The sequence below is a fragment of the Tenebrio molitor genome, chromosome 4 (assembly GCF_963966145.1).
Source record: "Tenebrio molitor chromosome 4, icTenMoli1.1, whole genome shotgun sequence".
NCBI classification, from domain to species: domain Eukaryota; kingdom Metazoa; phylum Arthropoda; class Insecta; order Coleoptera; family Tenebrionidae; genus Tenebrio; species Tenebrio molitor.
In genome coordinates this window covers 7396607-7414355 of record NC_091049.1, presented here as the reverse complement: position 1 = coordinate 7414355, position 17749 = coordinate 7396607, and the positions used below count along the sequence as shown (strand labels likewise).

Sequence of the window (17749 nt, the reverse complement as noted above, 5' to 3'; positions counted from 1 at the left end):
AGGAAAAGTTATTATCATATAATCAAACGTATTACAAATTATTTCTCTAGTTCGACGATTAATAACTTTCTTATTGCCAATTTGCTGCATTTCTGTTGAAATCACGAACGTCTTTGAGAAATTTGACATTGACAATACAAATTTGTGACATTTCTCAGTCTTTTGTTTCCGCCACCAAATATGAAAATATCTCTAGATCAAATTAAAATGTAAACTTTGACAGTAGTAAATTTCGAATCGTTACCAAGCAATCATTTATAAGTCGAAATTTATAAGATTTTTTTTCGTGCACAAAGCAATATTTCAGCAGTCCCAAAACAGCAGGGAACAATTTTATTTTCAGAAAACCGTTTAATTTATCCAAAAGCCGTATAAAGGTTGTCGCCCACATTTTCCCTGATAAACTCACCCTGAAATTCTTGAGAGACCATTCCCTAACACCCTGTGTAACGTTAGAAGAAATATTTTATGACTATTCAAAATATATTTTGGAACACAATATAAACCAAGAAAAAATAAAAAAAATACGAAATAAAATCATTAGAAATAGACCAGCTCAAGAACGAAAATCTGAAATTAAGAGAGATGGTCAAAAATATTACCAAGTTAACCAAAGACCATATAGTATAATACTTTTATGGCAAAGAATCGGTAATAAACAATATTTTTAGTCCGCATAAATTCAATTGTGGTAAAGAGATGTTTTTATGATAATTTAATCGATGATGACAACATAAACGGAAAACTCATCTTTGATATTCTAAGCAAAACAAATTGTCCTAAAAAAAACTTTTTCAGTCGTGCCCGAGGTCATTCGTATAAAAACACCAGCAGAGCAATTTAGCAAAAATATTTTTAAATAACGTTGTTCAAAACTTGTCATTATTAGTTCTGTGATTGAAACTATAAATTAATTAGATTACTTACATAGGAGTATTTTTTATTTTGGAATGCAACTAACTTTGAGAGAAATTGTGTGGTGTTGATAGAATGAGTAAGTTTATCTACGGTCAAGTTTATTTGCCTGTAAAGTATGCTACAGCGTGATCAACAATGACTTAGTCTGTTGGCAATGAAACAATTGAAAGTATGTACTGGTGATTTTTGTCTAGTAATTGGCACTGACCACGCATGACCGGATTTTTTAACTTTAGATGACGTTAAAAACATTCTTGGTTATGCAGGTTGTGTTTATATTATTCGTTGGTAAATTTTAAATTTGACAAATTTCATTGTTACCAACAGACTCAGTCATCCTTGATCACCCCGTATTATAAAGGCGCGTCCAGACAATTATATAACAGGATTTTTATAACAAAATGTACCTTAGCTCAGTACGTAAAATGGCAGTAAATGCAGAGGATGCAATTTTGGCAGCAGAAGCAGCCTATATATTATTGTCTAGACCGCGCGTTAAGTCCACACGAAGATTTTGGGTACGACCATCTTTAACAGCGCGAAAACGATATAGTGGCACAGATCTTTTGGGGGATCTTGCAAAAGATGATGTGGACCCATTAACAGGTGAAATTCAGTGCGATGGTAGTTTCAAAAACTTTATAAGAATGACGCAAACGCCGAAGAAATGTTTCAATAACATGTTGTCCAGTGTGGACAAGTCTGAACATGTTATAAAACAGTGTTTTAAAACATCGTTTTATCTTTACCGACAACTGATGGATAACATAAAACATGTTATAAAACAAGAAAAATGTTATAAAACACTGCGTTATATAACATTTTTTCTTTCGTTTTTCTAACAAGTTGTATAACTTTGCTACACAGGTGTCCCAAAAATGGCGTACTAACGGTGCACTACGGTGTAGAAGAGACTACCGTAAACGTCAGAAAAATGTTAAAAAATTCGGTAATTGTTCACTTTAACTACTTCTGGAATTTTCGCGTTTTTTCTGGCTAGACAGCCTCAGGGCGTCCTCCTGGATCGTTTCCCACCACTCAAACCTTTTGCAAATGCCCCATTACCCCGTGACACTAACGGGACAGTGGAGTGAATAGGGGTGCTGGGTGGGTAATAAAATCACGAAAATCACGTTAAAAACCTGTAGAACACTTGTTGTCAAGGTCATTTGAAGGTCATGTGAAGGTTATTTGAAGGTAAGTCAAGGTCATGCAAGGTCAAGGAAGGTAAAATTTTCAACAATAGAAATATAATTTTTAGGGTAAGGAAAATATTCGAGGATGTTAATAAAAAGAAATAACAATATCCCAATTCAAGGTAATCGCAATATTAACAAACTTACCTATTTTGTTTTGGCGTTGAGTTTCCTCTGCCTCACTGCCCGCCATATCCGACTGTATCCGGATCGTTGCGTGAGCACATATTTTGCTAGTGTACATATTTGTAATACGAAAACCGGGAAATCACAGGTACCATCATTTTATCGTAAATAATGAAAAACGTACATTTCACCTTGATCGATCACTTATTTTGTCACTAATGTTGTGTCCGTTCAAGTATTTCCGTTGGCTCCGCAGACGTGGAAGCGATCGCAGGAGACGACATCGTCACAAAATAATGGATAACAGCAGAAAATGCAGCAAACACAAAAAATGGCCGTTCCACAACTCACGTCGCACAGTAACCACTTTCATCTAATTCTTTGTTCCTTGTTGAAGTGCCTCACCCACCCGGCGACCAATGGGGTGAAAGCATTTACCAACAATTTTTCGTGATTTTTGTAAAAAAACCCACATTAATGAAAATTCTTTGTGAGAAGGTTTATAAAAAATTGAAATTTTCTGTTAATGGTGTTATTATGATTATTGTGATTAAAATAATACTTTAATGAACGTAAAAAATAGCTTCGTGAAAACTGGGTCCGAGGCTATGTTCTCGAAAATGCACCAATCAGCGATAATCTGTAAATATAACTGTGTTTATGTAAAAATCATTAAGTAAAAAATAACGTTAAACAATTTGTTTAAAACCAAGCAGAATGCATGATCTCCTTCTCATGGGAATCCCCAATTTAATCACACGGCAGGTAACAGGTGTATTCTGGTCGTTTATGGTCTATCCGAGGCTGGGCGTTGGCCGTTTTTTAGTAAATTATTGTTGGTTGCATAGTGATGCAACCCCTAAGGGAAGGTCTCGTACAAAGTTCACATCACTTGTTTTCTTTTGTCAATGAAGAAAACGTCTTCATTATTATCGAAAATGGCGTCGCGTAATACTGTTACCAATTGGAATTTCTTTTGTGACATGATAAAGTATGTGCCACCTCGTATAAATCGTCTGTTGAGGCAAAAAAAATTATTTTCACAATTACAATATCGAGACCGGGTTTATATTGCCGCATTTTGTTACCAAAATGGTGTTTCTGCACACGTTGTGGAAGGTATGTTGTGGATCAATCCGTCGTGTACAGATCGCAAGTGCCGAAAAATATTAGATTTATACACTTATTGGTCCCTACAATCACAAGAAGGCATAAACAGACGGAACAGGTATTATGCCTACGATATCATCATCGGACGTATTTGTGACTTGAACGGACACATAATTAGTGACAAAATAAGTGATCGATCAAGGTGAAATGTACGTTTTTAATTATTTACGATAAACTTATGGTACCTGTGATTTCCCGGTTTTCGTATTACAAATATGAACACTAGCAAAATATGTGCTCACGCAATGATCCGGATTCAGTCGGATATGGCGGGCAGTAAGGCAGAGGAAACTCAACACCAAAACAAAATAGGTAAGTTTGTTAATATTGCGATTACCTTGAATTGGGATATTGTTATTTCTTTTTATTAACATCCTCGAATATTTTCCTTACCCTAAAAATTGTATTTCTATTGTTGAAAATTTTACCTTCTTTGACCTTGCATGACCTTGGCTGACCTTCACATGACCTTCAAAACAAATGTTCTACAGGTTTTTAACGCGATTTTCGTGATTTTATTACCCACCCAGCACCCCTATTCACTCCACTGTCCCGTTAGTGTCACGGGGTAATGGGGCATTTGCACAAGGTTTGAGTGGTGGGAAACGATCCAGGAGGACGCCCTGAGGCTGTCTAGCCAGAAAAAACGCGAAAATTCCAGAAGTAGTTAAAGTGAACAATTACCAAAAATTCTATTGGACTTATTTGCTGATTTGGAAGTCTTTGAAAGTGGCATTTAACAGGTAAATTATTTCAAAATATATTTATTAAATTGTCATGACAGCTACTTCTAATCGTACATATTATCACAAAGTACAAGATTACTCACTACCAATATCTAATCCTGCATAATAGAGAATTTAGAAGCTTTGGAAATCGAAAAAATTATTTTAAATCCACTACGGTAACGTTGCATGGTAATGTTGTACGAGTACATCTTTGTTTACATTGTATTACCATTAATAATAATAATAATAAAAATTAATTTTTTTGTCTGAAAAATCTTTTCCATATTTTTTTCGTGTACATTTCAACATCCTCGATACGGTAGTAAGTAGTTAGTACGCCATTTTTGGGACACCTGTATAACATGTTTTGTTATATAGTCTGGACGCGCCTTAAAGTATCCTAGCTACTTATACTGTCAAAATACTGTTAACTTTATAACAAGCAAGTTGAGTTTAATGAATTGGTATTCTGAATATAGGTATGCCCTTGATTATTCACTTACGTCCAAGTATAAAAAAATAGCTGCAGGCAAGTATTGTGTGATTTGGACAACTTTTCTGGATTATTATACTAATACTAGCAAACTAAGAATAGAAACAACTTACAGTACGAGTCAGCTTTAAGCAGATATTTCCTCTGATATTTAAAAACCTTTACAAAAACAAATTCAAAAAATTGCCTAACCTGTACCTAATTTTAGGTTAAGTGCAACACATGTTACAACTTCCCAGTAATAGTACCTATAATAAATATAATTATTCTAATTGTTTTGTTATTCATGTTTTGGACGTGAAAGCAATGTTTTTCTGTATTTTACGACATTGAAAAACGATAACAATGTACCACGTTCGTGGGTCAGGATTCAGTTATTTGATTTATTTTAATTTTAGGCACAACCGTTGAAAATGAACAGAATCTCAGAGGAATTAAATTTTACTTATAACATTTAATAAATATCAACACATTTGACTTACCTCTAATAACAATTCAACCACGGAGCACTACACGTACGTTATCTTAGGTGTTCTGTGATCGACAGTAGTCTGTGATCGACAGTTTAAAATGGCGGAACGGCGCCATTTTCAAACTGTCATGAAACACCTCACAAATTTCGTAAATAAAGTAAAAACGTACCGAATAAAACGGATAAACTTCCAGAAACTTGCGACGACGATGTGTTTGAGAAGGTGCTGCTGTTGCTGCCCTTTAAAATGCGGCGTCGCCTTGTTATTCGTGATCCAAATGGCTTGTCTCACCCCCTTCACTGTGCACAGCCGCAGCCGCCAAACCCTGTTCTTCGCTGTATTTCTCATGTTGCTGCTTCTAGTCGCATCGATAATATTCATGTACGCGATAGTGTGGGAAAAGTGTAACTATCTCCCTGCAACCGTTTATCTCTCGTTTTCAACCCTGATCTTTCACTTTGTCATGATAAACTACAACTACCTAGAGTACAAGACCCGCAACGCCAGAGAAGACGCCATCTCCTTTTTATACATAATAAACGACATCTTCAGTATATTAGCATACTTTTATTTGCTTATAATGTTGTACAATACTTATGTCGAGATGGCCCACTCTACAAACAACCAACAACTATAGTCCCAATAAAAAACACCCCTCAATTTGCTTGTGTTTTGTATGTCACCAGGGACGCACTTTGCCTTGAGTTGCGTGAGATAAAATCCAGGTGTTCTTAGGATCTTTAGCTAAAGTCATCTGTTTGTGCCTCGGATGGGTTTTGCATAATACGTACATGCGCTGCTCGCGCATCACCATGTAACAGTCTTTACATCTACGCCTAACTCTACCCTTCACTTTGAAAGCACAACTGGGGGTTATATCGTGCACTACTGGTGCTAAAAGACGATTTGGTAACAAGTTTGTTGGTGATAAAATGTGGTAGTTTGAGGCGAAGCTGAGTACAAGGGGGCATTTCTGTACCACACCTATTATGTTTCTTAAAATAGGGAACATATTAATGGGGGCCCTAAAAACTGACACATCGCTGAAATGGAGATATTTATGTAATTGGTGATCCCTTACCGACTCAAGTGAGGTTATGTCGAGCGGTGTTTATCCCAGGGGGTATTTACTCTTTAAAAAATATCGGGAGTAGGGATAATAGTTGAGAGTAATGCCGCTGAAGCGCTGGCAAGCAATATTCGTTTTTGAGACGCCAAATTAAAAGAGAGGACATATCGACAAATGCCGTGAGTGTGACAAAGACAGAGTTATACACAATTTTACGGGATGTTTGTATCGTGTCACGGGATGTTTGTATCGTGTCACGGGATGTTTGTATCGTGTCGAACAGATTAACTTGCATAGACGCCAAATTAAGTGAGATGGAAATATTGGCGCAACCGTTGTCGTTACCTTTTATAATCGAGAACCTTAATAATAAAGAGATGTAACATATTGCTGTCTCGTTACTCTCAATCGTTCAAAAGTTTTGTTGTTTGCGCATGTGTATTGTGATTTGTAGCCATGGTAGCCAACGACTAGCCAGCGAAATTAACGAAAGCACGTGTCAAAAATCAAAATAATGAAATGATTTATCTTGTGTTTTTTCAAATTTCTGAATCTCCTATTATTCTTTTAAAGTTTTCGTAGTAGGTACCTATTTAATGTAGTGTTAACGTTGTGTAGATGTTAGTCGGGTGTGGTGTTTAGTTTATTTATAAGTGGTATTTGGTTAAGTGCATTGTGAAAACTTGCGGAAGAAGAAGTAATGTTAATGTTACTTTTCAAATTTTTCCAAAGACATGCTTTACACCTACTTGATGAAAAAGCTTGTATTTTGCTTTGTATTTTAATAATTTCATTTTTTAATATATTTTTTTAGATGGAATATAATGTTTTATTTATCTACGATCATGTAAAAAGTAGGCACTTTTTGCACTAAAAATCGTTGCCAAAGTTGACGTTTAGTGAATTGACGGAATCGTGCCATAAAACTTTTAGTCCACGATTATGTCAAACAAGAAAATAGTGTTATAAAATTTTTAGTGCACGATTATGTCAAAAAAGAAGAAATCTGTAATAACGATTTTTATATTTATTTAATACACGGCCTCCTAGATTCATAAGAGACTCGTCTCTTATCCGGCCTGCCGCATTCGTAGTTCTAAGCATTATTTTTGTTTTATAGGGCGCGCCACAATACGGGGCTTATGTGTTGTACTGGTTGCCTGCCTTGCAGGAAATTATTGTTTTATAGACGTGTTTTCAACATTTTTCATCAGTTTTAACGCACAAATACATCTGACACTTTTTCAAAATCTCAAATCAAAAACATTTTCTATGAACGGTAAATTTAATTTCAACAATTTTCTTTTTTATTATTTTTTTTTATTTGTCTGTGAGTGCAAGTTACAAAAATTTACAATGACAGGAAGTTCTAATTTTTAAATAAGTGTCTCACTCACATTTTACAATGAACAGGACCATGAATTAGTGGATTTCCCGAAAAATATGAGGCTAAGATATTCTTCAAAACAAAATTTATATTTTCCTTTGGAATGCTTGGTAGAATTTCTACTATTGAAATTATTGTCAATTGTAGTTTGCGAACGAGAAGTGGTAAGTTTATCCACCTGCTTATAGTTCCTAAAAGGGATGCCGAATATCGGTAAAATGCAGATTGTTTGTCCTCCCTGGAATGAACTGCTCATAGTCGTACATCTTCATTATTATCTAAATGTTTAATCTACCCAAAACCCATTGCAAGTGAAGAACCTAAAATTCCAATTTCTCATTCCCAAACTATACTAGACCCACAAATTGATCATTGGGGTAACTTAGCCTTCCTCTATCTTAGTAATACATTAATTCCAATAAAGGGATTTTCTTTTTCGAATTTGGATCTCGTAAATGTGACAAGCAATAATCACATCCATGGATTGCCCCCGTTATTTTCATAATTAAGTAGCCACATAAAAAAGCCGTTGCCGCCGTCTCAATTTGAAAATTGGTATGTAAGTACTTGGTAAATAAGTAAATGGAGACAATTTTTCTAGTTTTTCCAGAGAACTATCTTGCAAGGTGACTGAAACATTTACATTGGTCCTTAAATTTTGGAATCTTGGTAAAATTTTACTACTTGCTTATTCTGCGGCACTCATGATATTACCAGTATGATCTCTCAGTCCTATCTTCCATGCCGCATTTAAAGTGATATCATTGGGTAGATTATGATAAGAAATGTTGACTTTATGTCATGAACTAATACAACATTTTTTCTTTGTTTGTGGCATTTTTTATGGCCGTTTGCACCGTCAATACTAAGTAATGCTTAAGTATTGGACCAGACTTAAGTTGCCGATTTCATTTGCACCGCTACCAAATGGTTTCTTAAGCTGTGCCTAAGTTAAGCCCCCGAATATTCCTGTCCTAACTTTTAGGCAATGCTTGGCACATGCGTATAAGATATTTTGTTCGGACTTGTGATGTTGATGGCGCTGGCGCGAAATTATCCATTTCTTGTCGGTTGTCGAAGCTTCGCATCGGCGAATCTTTTACAGTAAATTATTAGATCAGCAAATTTGTTGCTATTTTATCATGAGTTGCCAGGTAAGGTTATGGGACAAACGGCTGTCTATAGCCGAATTAACTGAGCAGCAGCTGAAGAGGAATGTGGAGTTTGACGAAGAAAAACGAAGAATGGAGATGCAAATTGTACATGTAGAATTAGAGTTAAAAAAAGAACAATTAAAAAAAATTAAGAACTGGAATAACAATTCTGTATTGTAATAAATTTTTTATTATAAATTTGCAAAATGATTATTTATAAATCCATTTCTAATGTCTCTATTGGCATGGTCCTCTGCATTTGGATTTATAGGTGGCACTTGTCCCATTTGGATAATTTCTTCCAAAACATTGTGTTCTATGCCCTCAGCAGGTGGTGCTTCTTGTTCATTGTTTAACTTGGCAAAGTTGTGTAGCACTCCTGCAGCAATAATTACTGTCAAAGCAGTGTCCATTTTTAACCGTAGGCCATATGCAAGTACAGGAAATTCAATATGGGTGTTAAAAAGTATGGCAGTAGGGGTGATCCACTATCACCTGAGTAAATACATTATTATAATTTTATTGATGTAATTTGTGGATTTTGCACATTACTTAACAATACACAATTGGAAAAATGTCCAGCATCAAACCTTGCTTACACACAACTACTGTTAAAAATGGTGGCATCATGTGCTGAAAATAAGTACATATTTATATGATTGCTACTTTATTTGTCTGTATTTCTTACAAATCTGTAGGATGTTCGATGTTCTATCTCATCTTCAATTAACTCTAACAAATTCAATGTTGTTTGCTTGGTTAGGCTAAAAAGGAATGCAATTTATTTTAAAATTTTGATTATTTTATTACATTAGCTAGGTTTGTGAGTGACAATAGGTACTTACCGGAATCTCTTATAAAAACCTTATTCATCAAGAGTATCGAAATGCTCAGAATTATTTTGAGGATATCAAAATCGTCCTCGAATATATCGTCGTTGTTGTTTTCAAAATAATTAGCCATCATGTAAAAAAAGTCAAAAACACTATCGTTAACCGTTCTCTGTAATGATAACAATAACAGAGAAGTGGTTAGAAACACCTGTCAAAAATCTAGTTTGTAACTAAGTTTATACCAACCGCCGCCAATATTACTAGAATTTTGCTGTGTTGCCAAATTGAATAGACCTTACCGTTGCTTACATTTAAGGAGTGCTTAACTATCTACGGTGCAAAGGATGAGAGACTTAGGTAAGACATAACTTTAAGTCTTTCCTAAGGTAAGTAATGCTTAGCTACAAAACGGTGCAAACGGGCATTAAAGTTTCGACTGCACTTAGTTTTTGAAATTGACAATTTATTATATAAAATGTCATTATTCATACGTATTTTTAGTTGCATATACTAATATATGGGTCACATTAAAGCCGCTAGATGGACATACTATACGGGAAATTTTGAAAAACAAGACATTTATCGAATGCGACAGGCCGAATAAGAGACGAGTTTCTTATTAATCTAGGAGGCCGTGATTTAATATCACTGACCTCTAGAGATCAGTGATTTAATATACAGAGTGTTGGTATTAACAAAACATAGATACATATTTACTATTAAAAGAATTAATTCTTCCCTATATGTACATCCATTTTACAGTTGGTGCAATTTTTAACAATAATCTTCGGTAAAGAGTTTGGTACTTGAGGCTGTGAGGATTTGGCAGTGCTTGGCAGTTGAGAAGATGTACCCATTTATTTTCCGCACGAGTAGTAGAAGAAGTACTAGGCTGCTTTTCTCCTATCCCCAAAATTTTATTGAAAATGGAAATCTTATTTGCTATGGATTCCTCCACATACGACTCTGCCACGGTCGTACTCTTCCATCCTCCATGCCTCTTTAGAGATAATATGTCTCCTCCAGCATCGACAAGGATGGTGGCAGAGGATCTAATGATAATAGTAAATAATATATGAGTGTATAATATACGAGTTTATAATAATTACCTTCTAAAAGTGTGACCACTATACTCATGTGGATTTGTCAAGCCAAGATATTTAGCAATGTCACTAGGTATTTTTCCAAAGGTATTAATCCCGACTGGTTGGGTGGAACATTTTCCATTTCGATAAAAAACAAATAATCGCTCATGTTTTGTATGTGAAGGTCTAAGGGAGACATATCTTCTATATAAATTTCAACCATATTTTTGATGTCATGATCTCTTCCATCAATGACAAAAGTTCGGGGTTTATTGGTTTTCGTGTCAGGTATTTTCACTACTAAGATAGAACCAGTGTCTTCTATATCTTTAGTGCTCATCTTGAGAAACTCTTCCCTTCTACACGCGCCTGCAATTCCAAAAATAGACACGACCTGCAGTTTTAGAATATTATAATTAATTGAAAATAATTACAATGAAGTTATTTACCTTCATCATCAAGTATGTTTCGTCTGGTGCTTCATTAATAAATTTGTAAATTTGGTCCTTGCTGAATACTTTAGACTTCTTACATTGATAGCCTGCCGATTGCCGTTTCATAAACGCAGTTAATTTAAAAAAATGTTTAAGGTCGATGTTTTTTTTTATCAGCAGCGAAGACTTTACCATAGAGTATTCCGACCAAAGACTTGATGGTTTTACATGTTTAGCCCTGTCAGCAAAATAAGCTAGACACACATTTTCCGTTACATTCATTTCGACCTTGTTCCTTCTTGAACACCAGTTCGTACTGTTGGCGAGACTTTTGGGGTAGTAAATTTAAAGTAGCTTTACGTGCAGCTTCAAATACTTCCGGGGGAATATTTTCTTCATTGTTCTCACACATTTTTTCAAAAATTTGTTTCCACTTTACAAATGGCGTCTTAAATTCGTACACTTTGTTTACAAACTGGGTGCTAAACAACGCAGGTAGCACGTGGCGATCAACGCACGCTGATGTAGTTGTCACATTGTCACAATTTAAAAAATCGCAAATAAAATAATTACTAAAAGTAAAAGGTTATGATCGTAGATAAAATGTTGTAAGACATACGTGTAAAAAGTTCCTTTGTTGCACTCACATTCTTTAAAATACTCCCTCGTACCTCGATCGTATTTTAAACCCGTTCGTGCAATAAAGGATAACTTTTTACACTTATATCTTAAATAACTATTCTAGTGTTGTAAATTTACCGGCAAATTACATAATTTACTTAATTTACCGGATTTTTAACATGTTAATTAACCAGTAAATCAAGTAAATAACAAAATCGAATAAAAGTGGTTTTATTGTCTTTCTCTTGACTTGCGCTTTTAAAAAATACCAAATTCACCTACCTTACCTTCTCTACCTTCAAAGAATAAATAATGTTTCTTATACTATGCGTAATTATTTTGAGGTTATATTTATCAATTGAGATTTTATAACCAATTTGGTTAGTTTAGTGGAGTGCTGGAGGCTGGAGTAGCTAAGGCTAATCCTTAGCCTTATACAATACAAGTTAGGAAGATACAGCTGTCAGAAACTCAGAATTAAATAGGCTAATTATAAAAATTAAATGTTTTTTGTTAAAAAAAAATAAACTATTGAACTGTAAACTGTAACATCAAAAAACACAACAATAAAGCATAAAATAAATGAAAACTTAATCTTTGGTAACTTATTAGTTATTCATCACTATCTGAAGCCCCTGAATCAAATTGCAAGAAAATTTCTTCTACTTCAGATGTGGAAACGGTGGAACCGATAGATTGAATTTCATCAGTCTCATCATCATGCAAAACTTCATTGCTGTTGCTATCAGTAGTATCAGTATCGGTTGTAGTAGTATTTGAATTTGTGGTAGTAGTGCCCATTGTTTGTTTCTTGTAGCGCTTATCTTTTGCACTGTGTAGCTTAACCATGTCTTTGCAAATATTCAAGTTAAATTTTATAAATACCAATTTCATTAGAGTGTCTTTTGTAAGTCGGTTTCTTTTTTGAGTTTTTATGTTCCCAAAACAGCTCCAATTTCTTTCGCTCGCTGCAGCTGTAGCTGGAATGCTTAACAAAATGACTGCTATTTTTGATAGTTCTCTTCTGCCACACAAACCTTTCCACCATGTTGTAGGGTCGATTAAATCAGCTGCTTTCATTAGGGAGTCTTTCCCCCAAAGCGACACTTTAGCGTTATATTCCCCGATATCTGCATAGAGCTTTTCAACATTTAAATTCAGTTTTTGCCCCAAGTCTATGATAAAATCAATTGCCTCATTTTCTTCTTCTTCAGTGAGTGGGTTTTTCCGCAACTTACAATTTAAATAACGTGCTGCCAATTGCGATGGATGAGAAATAAATTCTCGCCTGTTTTTCAAAAAAATCATTATTTGATCTTGATAACTTTCTTCTAGAAAATGAACTCGTTCTCTTAGGTCCTTCTCCATTTGATTCAAAGTATCATGTACATAACTCAAATTAGCTGAGTCTCCTTCCAAATTTGTAATAACATCCGAAGGTACTTTCAGTAATTGTTGAATATTTTCTACTGAAAACCAAAAATTGTGGGCATTATTTTTGTAATATCGTTATTAACTGTAACAGCTTCAATTTGATTTCGGCATTTTAATAAAGATTCTAACATTTTGGCATTGGAACCCCATCGAGTATCAACAGCCAAACTTAGTGCAATTGGCTTTCCCCCATTTTCTATTTGATTTTGTTTTAACATTTCTCTTGGTAGTTGTCTATTTTTGTTATATATCTTTCACATCTTTAAGTATTATGTCAAAACCATGGATACCAAGAATATCTTTGATTAGCAAATTTATGCCATGGGCCAAGCAACCAAAAATTATTATTTGTTGTTGTTGTATGTATATTTAATACCTATACAGGTTTATAAATTATCCGATTTTCGACATTTCCCACTAACTCAATAAAATACAATAAAATATAATATAATAACTAAAACTAACTAACTAAATAATTCAAAACAATAACAAATTAGCAGCTTTCCAAATACAATTATCCCTCCCCACATATTGTCCCTCTTCTCCACTCAACCTTCTTCATCCATTCGATCCCTCTTCCGTCCTCATTCAACATTTCTTCTCTACTTTCCTCTCTCTCTCTCAATTCTACGCATTCATTCAACATATGTTCTATCGTCTCCTTTTTTTCTCCACACATCCTGCACACTCTAATCCTATCCTCATTCCAATATTTATTCTCTCTCTCCTCATTTCCACACCTAAATCTTGCTATTATCACTCTCTCCTTTCTACTCTCTCTTCCTAGGTACTTTGGTAGTTCTTCCGTTATTATTTTTTCATACTTCCCATTGTACCTAGATTCCCTAATTCTCGTTCTTCTTTCCTGCACTTGCACATCTCTGTCTCTCTGCACCAATTCATATGTCATTGCTCTGCCTCCCTCTCGCATTCTTTCTATCTCCGCTCCTGCATAACCATTTCTTTCGAAATATGCCTCCCTCTCTTTCCATACCCCTTTTCCTATTTCTTTCCTTTTTTCTTTCAGACACTCTTGCAAAATTCTACACTCTCCTCTCTCTATCAACCTCTCCTCAAATCTTATTGCTCTCTTTCCTGCTTCTATTCTTATTCCATCCCTTTTTGTTTCCTCCATCACTATATAGCCCGGTGTCTCTCTATCTACTCCTAGCACCCATTTCAAATATTTTCCTTGCACCCCTTCCAACCCTTCTTGCTCTCTCCATCCCCATATTTCCGCTCCATACATCATCACGCTTTTCACCAGACTATCAAACATCATTATTCTCCTTCTAAAGTCATGTCCAAATTTTCTCTCTCCTATCCCCCATACCGCTCCTATTATCTTATTCGCTTTTTTCACTAACTCTCTCACATGTGCTGCTGCTGTGTTTCTTTCATTCATCACATAACCTAAATACTTAAATTCTTTCACTTCTTCAATTTTATCCTTTTCCCATCTCCACTCATTTATTTTTCTCCTACCACCCCCCTTTCTAAACACCATCATCTTGGATTTCTCTACATTCTTCTCCATTTGATTCAAAGTATCATGTACATAACTCAAATTAGCTGAGTCTCCTTCCAAATTTGTAATAACATCCGAAGGTACTTTCAGTAATTGTTGAATATTTTCTACTGAAAACCAAAAATTGTGGGCATTATTTTTGTAATATCGTTATTAACTGTAACAGCTTCAATTTGATTTCGGCATTTTAATAAAGATTCTAACATTTTGGCATTGGAACCCCATCGAGTATCAACAGCCAAACTTAGTGCAATTGGCTTTCCCCCATTTTCTATTTGATTTTGTTTTAACATTTCTCTTGGTAGTTGTCTATTTTTGAAAAATTTTATTATATCAAAACCATGGATACCAAGAATATCTTTGATTAGCAAATTTATGCCATGGGCCAAGCAACCAAAAATTATTAAGTATGGATATTTTTCTTGTAATATCTTCCACGCATTTTTCATGTTTGCTGCGTTATCAGTTACAACAGCACAAACCTTTTATGTCCTACAGAGTCTATAGCACCAATTAAAATATTTGAAATATATTCACCAGTATGTGATTCACAGTTTGATGTGACAGACTTAAAAAAGAAGGGTTTTGGTGTGCAAAATAAGACGTTTATGATAGAATTTCCGGTATTGTCTGTCCATCCATCAGATACGAGGGTTAAGGCATCAGCTGCTTGCATTTTTATGTTGACTGCATGAGTTCATATTCCTTATTAAGTAGTGGATTTGAAATGCAATGCCGACTTGGTAATTTGTATGCTGGTCTTAAATGTCGGAAAAACTCAATCCAATAATGATTTTCTACAATATGGAATGGAGTTGCAGTCGAATATATTGCCCTGGCGAAAAGAACATCTAATTTTGCTTTTTCTTGTGGGGTACAAACATCCAAGAAAGTTGTCAAATCAGAGCTTTTCGAGGTTGATGCTAATGAATACTAAAATAATAAAATCATCTATATTTAAAACAATAAAATCAATATAAAATTTACCCCATCAATTTCAGACTGGGTCATATTATCATCATCCTCCTGCTCAATTTCAGAATATTCTTCACCATAAGTCTTTGCATTATTCAGGCTCAGTTCTCTCAGTCTTGTTGGTTCCAGTTCCGATACAGCAGGAACTAAAGGCAATTTTGATTTTGAAACAATTTTCTTAACATTATCTGGCACTTTCTGGCATTTATTTGTGATATGATTGCGCATTCGCGTTGCATCGCCGCAAAATTTGCAAACACCAGACTTGTACTTTCCTTTTCTATGTGGGGTGAAATATTTCCAAATAAGGCCATTAGGTCGTGGCATGCTGATGCTGCAGTGCAAACTACACAAATTTCCTAACCTGCTCCTGCTTTGAAAAACATTTCTCGGAATTATTTAAATTGATTGTATTTTGTATTAAATTATTTACCTGTTTATGTCCTAACCACCATCTGGAACTGTCCAACTGTCAAGTCAGAAGTGTCAGAACAAGAAAGTACTGTTTCAACTATTGGCGCGGGCGGCAAATTTGAAATAAATAACCAACTGGTTAATAACGATAATTTACTTGACGTTATTAACTGGACAATTGACCGGTTACCTAATAACCGGATTATTATCTTCCTTATAACACTAATTTTGACACGTGCTTTCGTTAATTTCGCTGGCTGTTCCTGTTCGTTGGCTACCATGGCTACTCAATCACAATACACATGCGCAAACAACAAAACTTTTGAACGATTGAGAGTAACGAGACAGCAATATGTTACATCTCTTTATTATTGCTTGCCAGCGCTTCAGCGGCATTACTCTCAACTATTATCCCTACTCCCGATATTTTTTAAAGAGTGAATACCCCCTGTGTGAGTGTGTGGGCCGTTCTGTGCAGCAAGCGGCCTGTGGCGTGTGTTGTTATTTATTAATGTTTTAATAGTGTTTGCTGTTTGGTACATCAAATTGTTTTTAACGGGTAAGTAAATGTCTTGATATTTATTAAATGTTATAAGTAAAATATAATTTGTCTGCTTTCCGTTCATTGGTAATTGTTCACTTTAACTACTTCTGGAATTTTCGCGTTTTTTCTGGCTAGACAGCCTCAGAGGGTCCTCCTAGATCGTGTCCCACCATTGAAATCTTGTGCAAATGCCTTTTTTTAATCTCTTGTTGTATTTCAAGGTCGCGTCAAGGTCGCGCCAAGTCTTAGTGCCTCTAATACGGCTGGTCGAGTTCATCAGTTGCAGGCATTTTTTCTGTTCCTGAGAGGGCGCCACTATACATTTGTGTATTTGGCTGCTTAATCGCGTACAAATCTCATTTTAAAAAGAATCGTAATTTGTATGTTACATACACTACTTCAAAAAGTAGATTATTGATAGAAAAAAAAACATTAATACGATTTTTCATTCATTTAATTTAAAAAATATTCGTTTTTTGGTAGAGGGCGCTACTATACTTTTGGCTTTTGAAGGAACAGTAGTGGAACTATGTAACTCGGAAGAAAGAAAGGAAAGAAAGAAACAAGAAAGAGAGGAAATTTCCTAGTGCGACTATGTAGCGATGTTTCTATGACGCGTCGGAAACGTTCGGGTCTGGAAAGAAGTGTCATACTATCGTGACAATTTGAGCTGAAAACGTTCGCTTTCGTGGATATTTTTAGAGGAATATTATTTTATTCATGGTGACTTTTCGCCTGACGCGCCTGTCAAACGTAATTTCGAATTTCGTGGTTTGTTTTAAGTTTGAGTTTATATAACACTGTGGATTAAATACGATATAAATATGAATCCGATTTGATTTTTAAAATTGTTCTGATATGAAGAGTGTCTAAAAAACATTACTACACTTGAAAATAATTGATATCACATTGCTAAAAGCTAAAAGCGTCTGAAACCGTACACATACAGAGGCTACTTTTATGACTTTAGTTAGTTTAGTTAGAATAAAATGCAAATTTCCAATAACATTGTTAAATCGATGGAAGCTTCCGGTGGGAATTTAAGAAAAAATCACAATAATAACAAATCTTGCCAGAAAGTGAACAGTCCTTATTTTCCATAAGCATATCAATTACAGAAAATGTACAATATACCTAATGTATAGGTACGTACATATTATATTATAC

The 17749-nt window shown here is 34.9% G+C and overlaps 1 protein-coding gene across 6 annotated transcripts; it reads right to left on the bottom strand.

The window, feature by feature from the left end:
* Positions 1-10259: 10259 nt before the first annotated feature.
* Positions 10260-16307, bottom strand: LOC138128437 (uncharacterized). 6 transcript variants are annotated; one of them, XM_069044677.1, is made up of 7 exons: positions 16058-16307; positions 15637-15997; positions 15187-15582; positions 11686-14759; positions 11082-11638; positions 10657-11026; positions 10260-10599 (listed from the first exon to the last, which is right to left on the bottom strand). In XM_069044677.1, exons 3-4 carry the CDS (start codon positions 15323-15325, stop codon positions 13636-13638), a joined length of 1263 nt encoding a protein of 420 aa, XP_068900778.1. In that variant the 5' UTR covers positions 15326-15582; positions 15637-15997; positions 16058-16307; the 3' UTR covers positions 10260-10599; positions 10657-11026; positions 11082-11638; positions 11686-13635. The 6 variants fall into 6 exon arrangements, with proteins under 6 accessions (XP_068900778.1, XP_068900776.1, XP_068900780.1 ...); XM_069044675.1 differs by having other exon boundaries at positions 11082-14759; XM_069044679.1 differs by having other exon boundaries at positions 10657-11001; positions 11082-14759.
* Positions 16308-17749: the final 1442 nt, after the last annotated feature.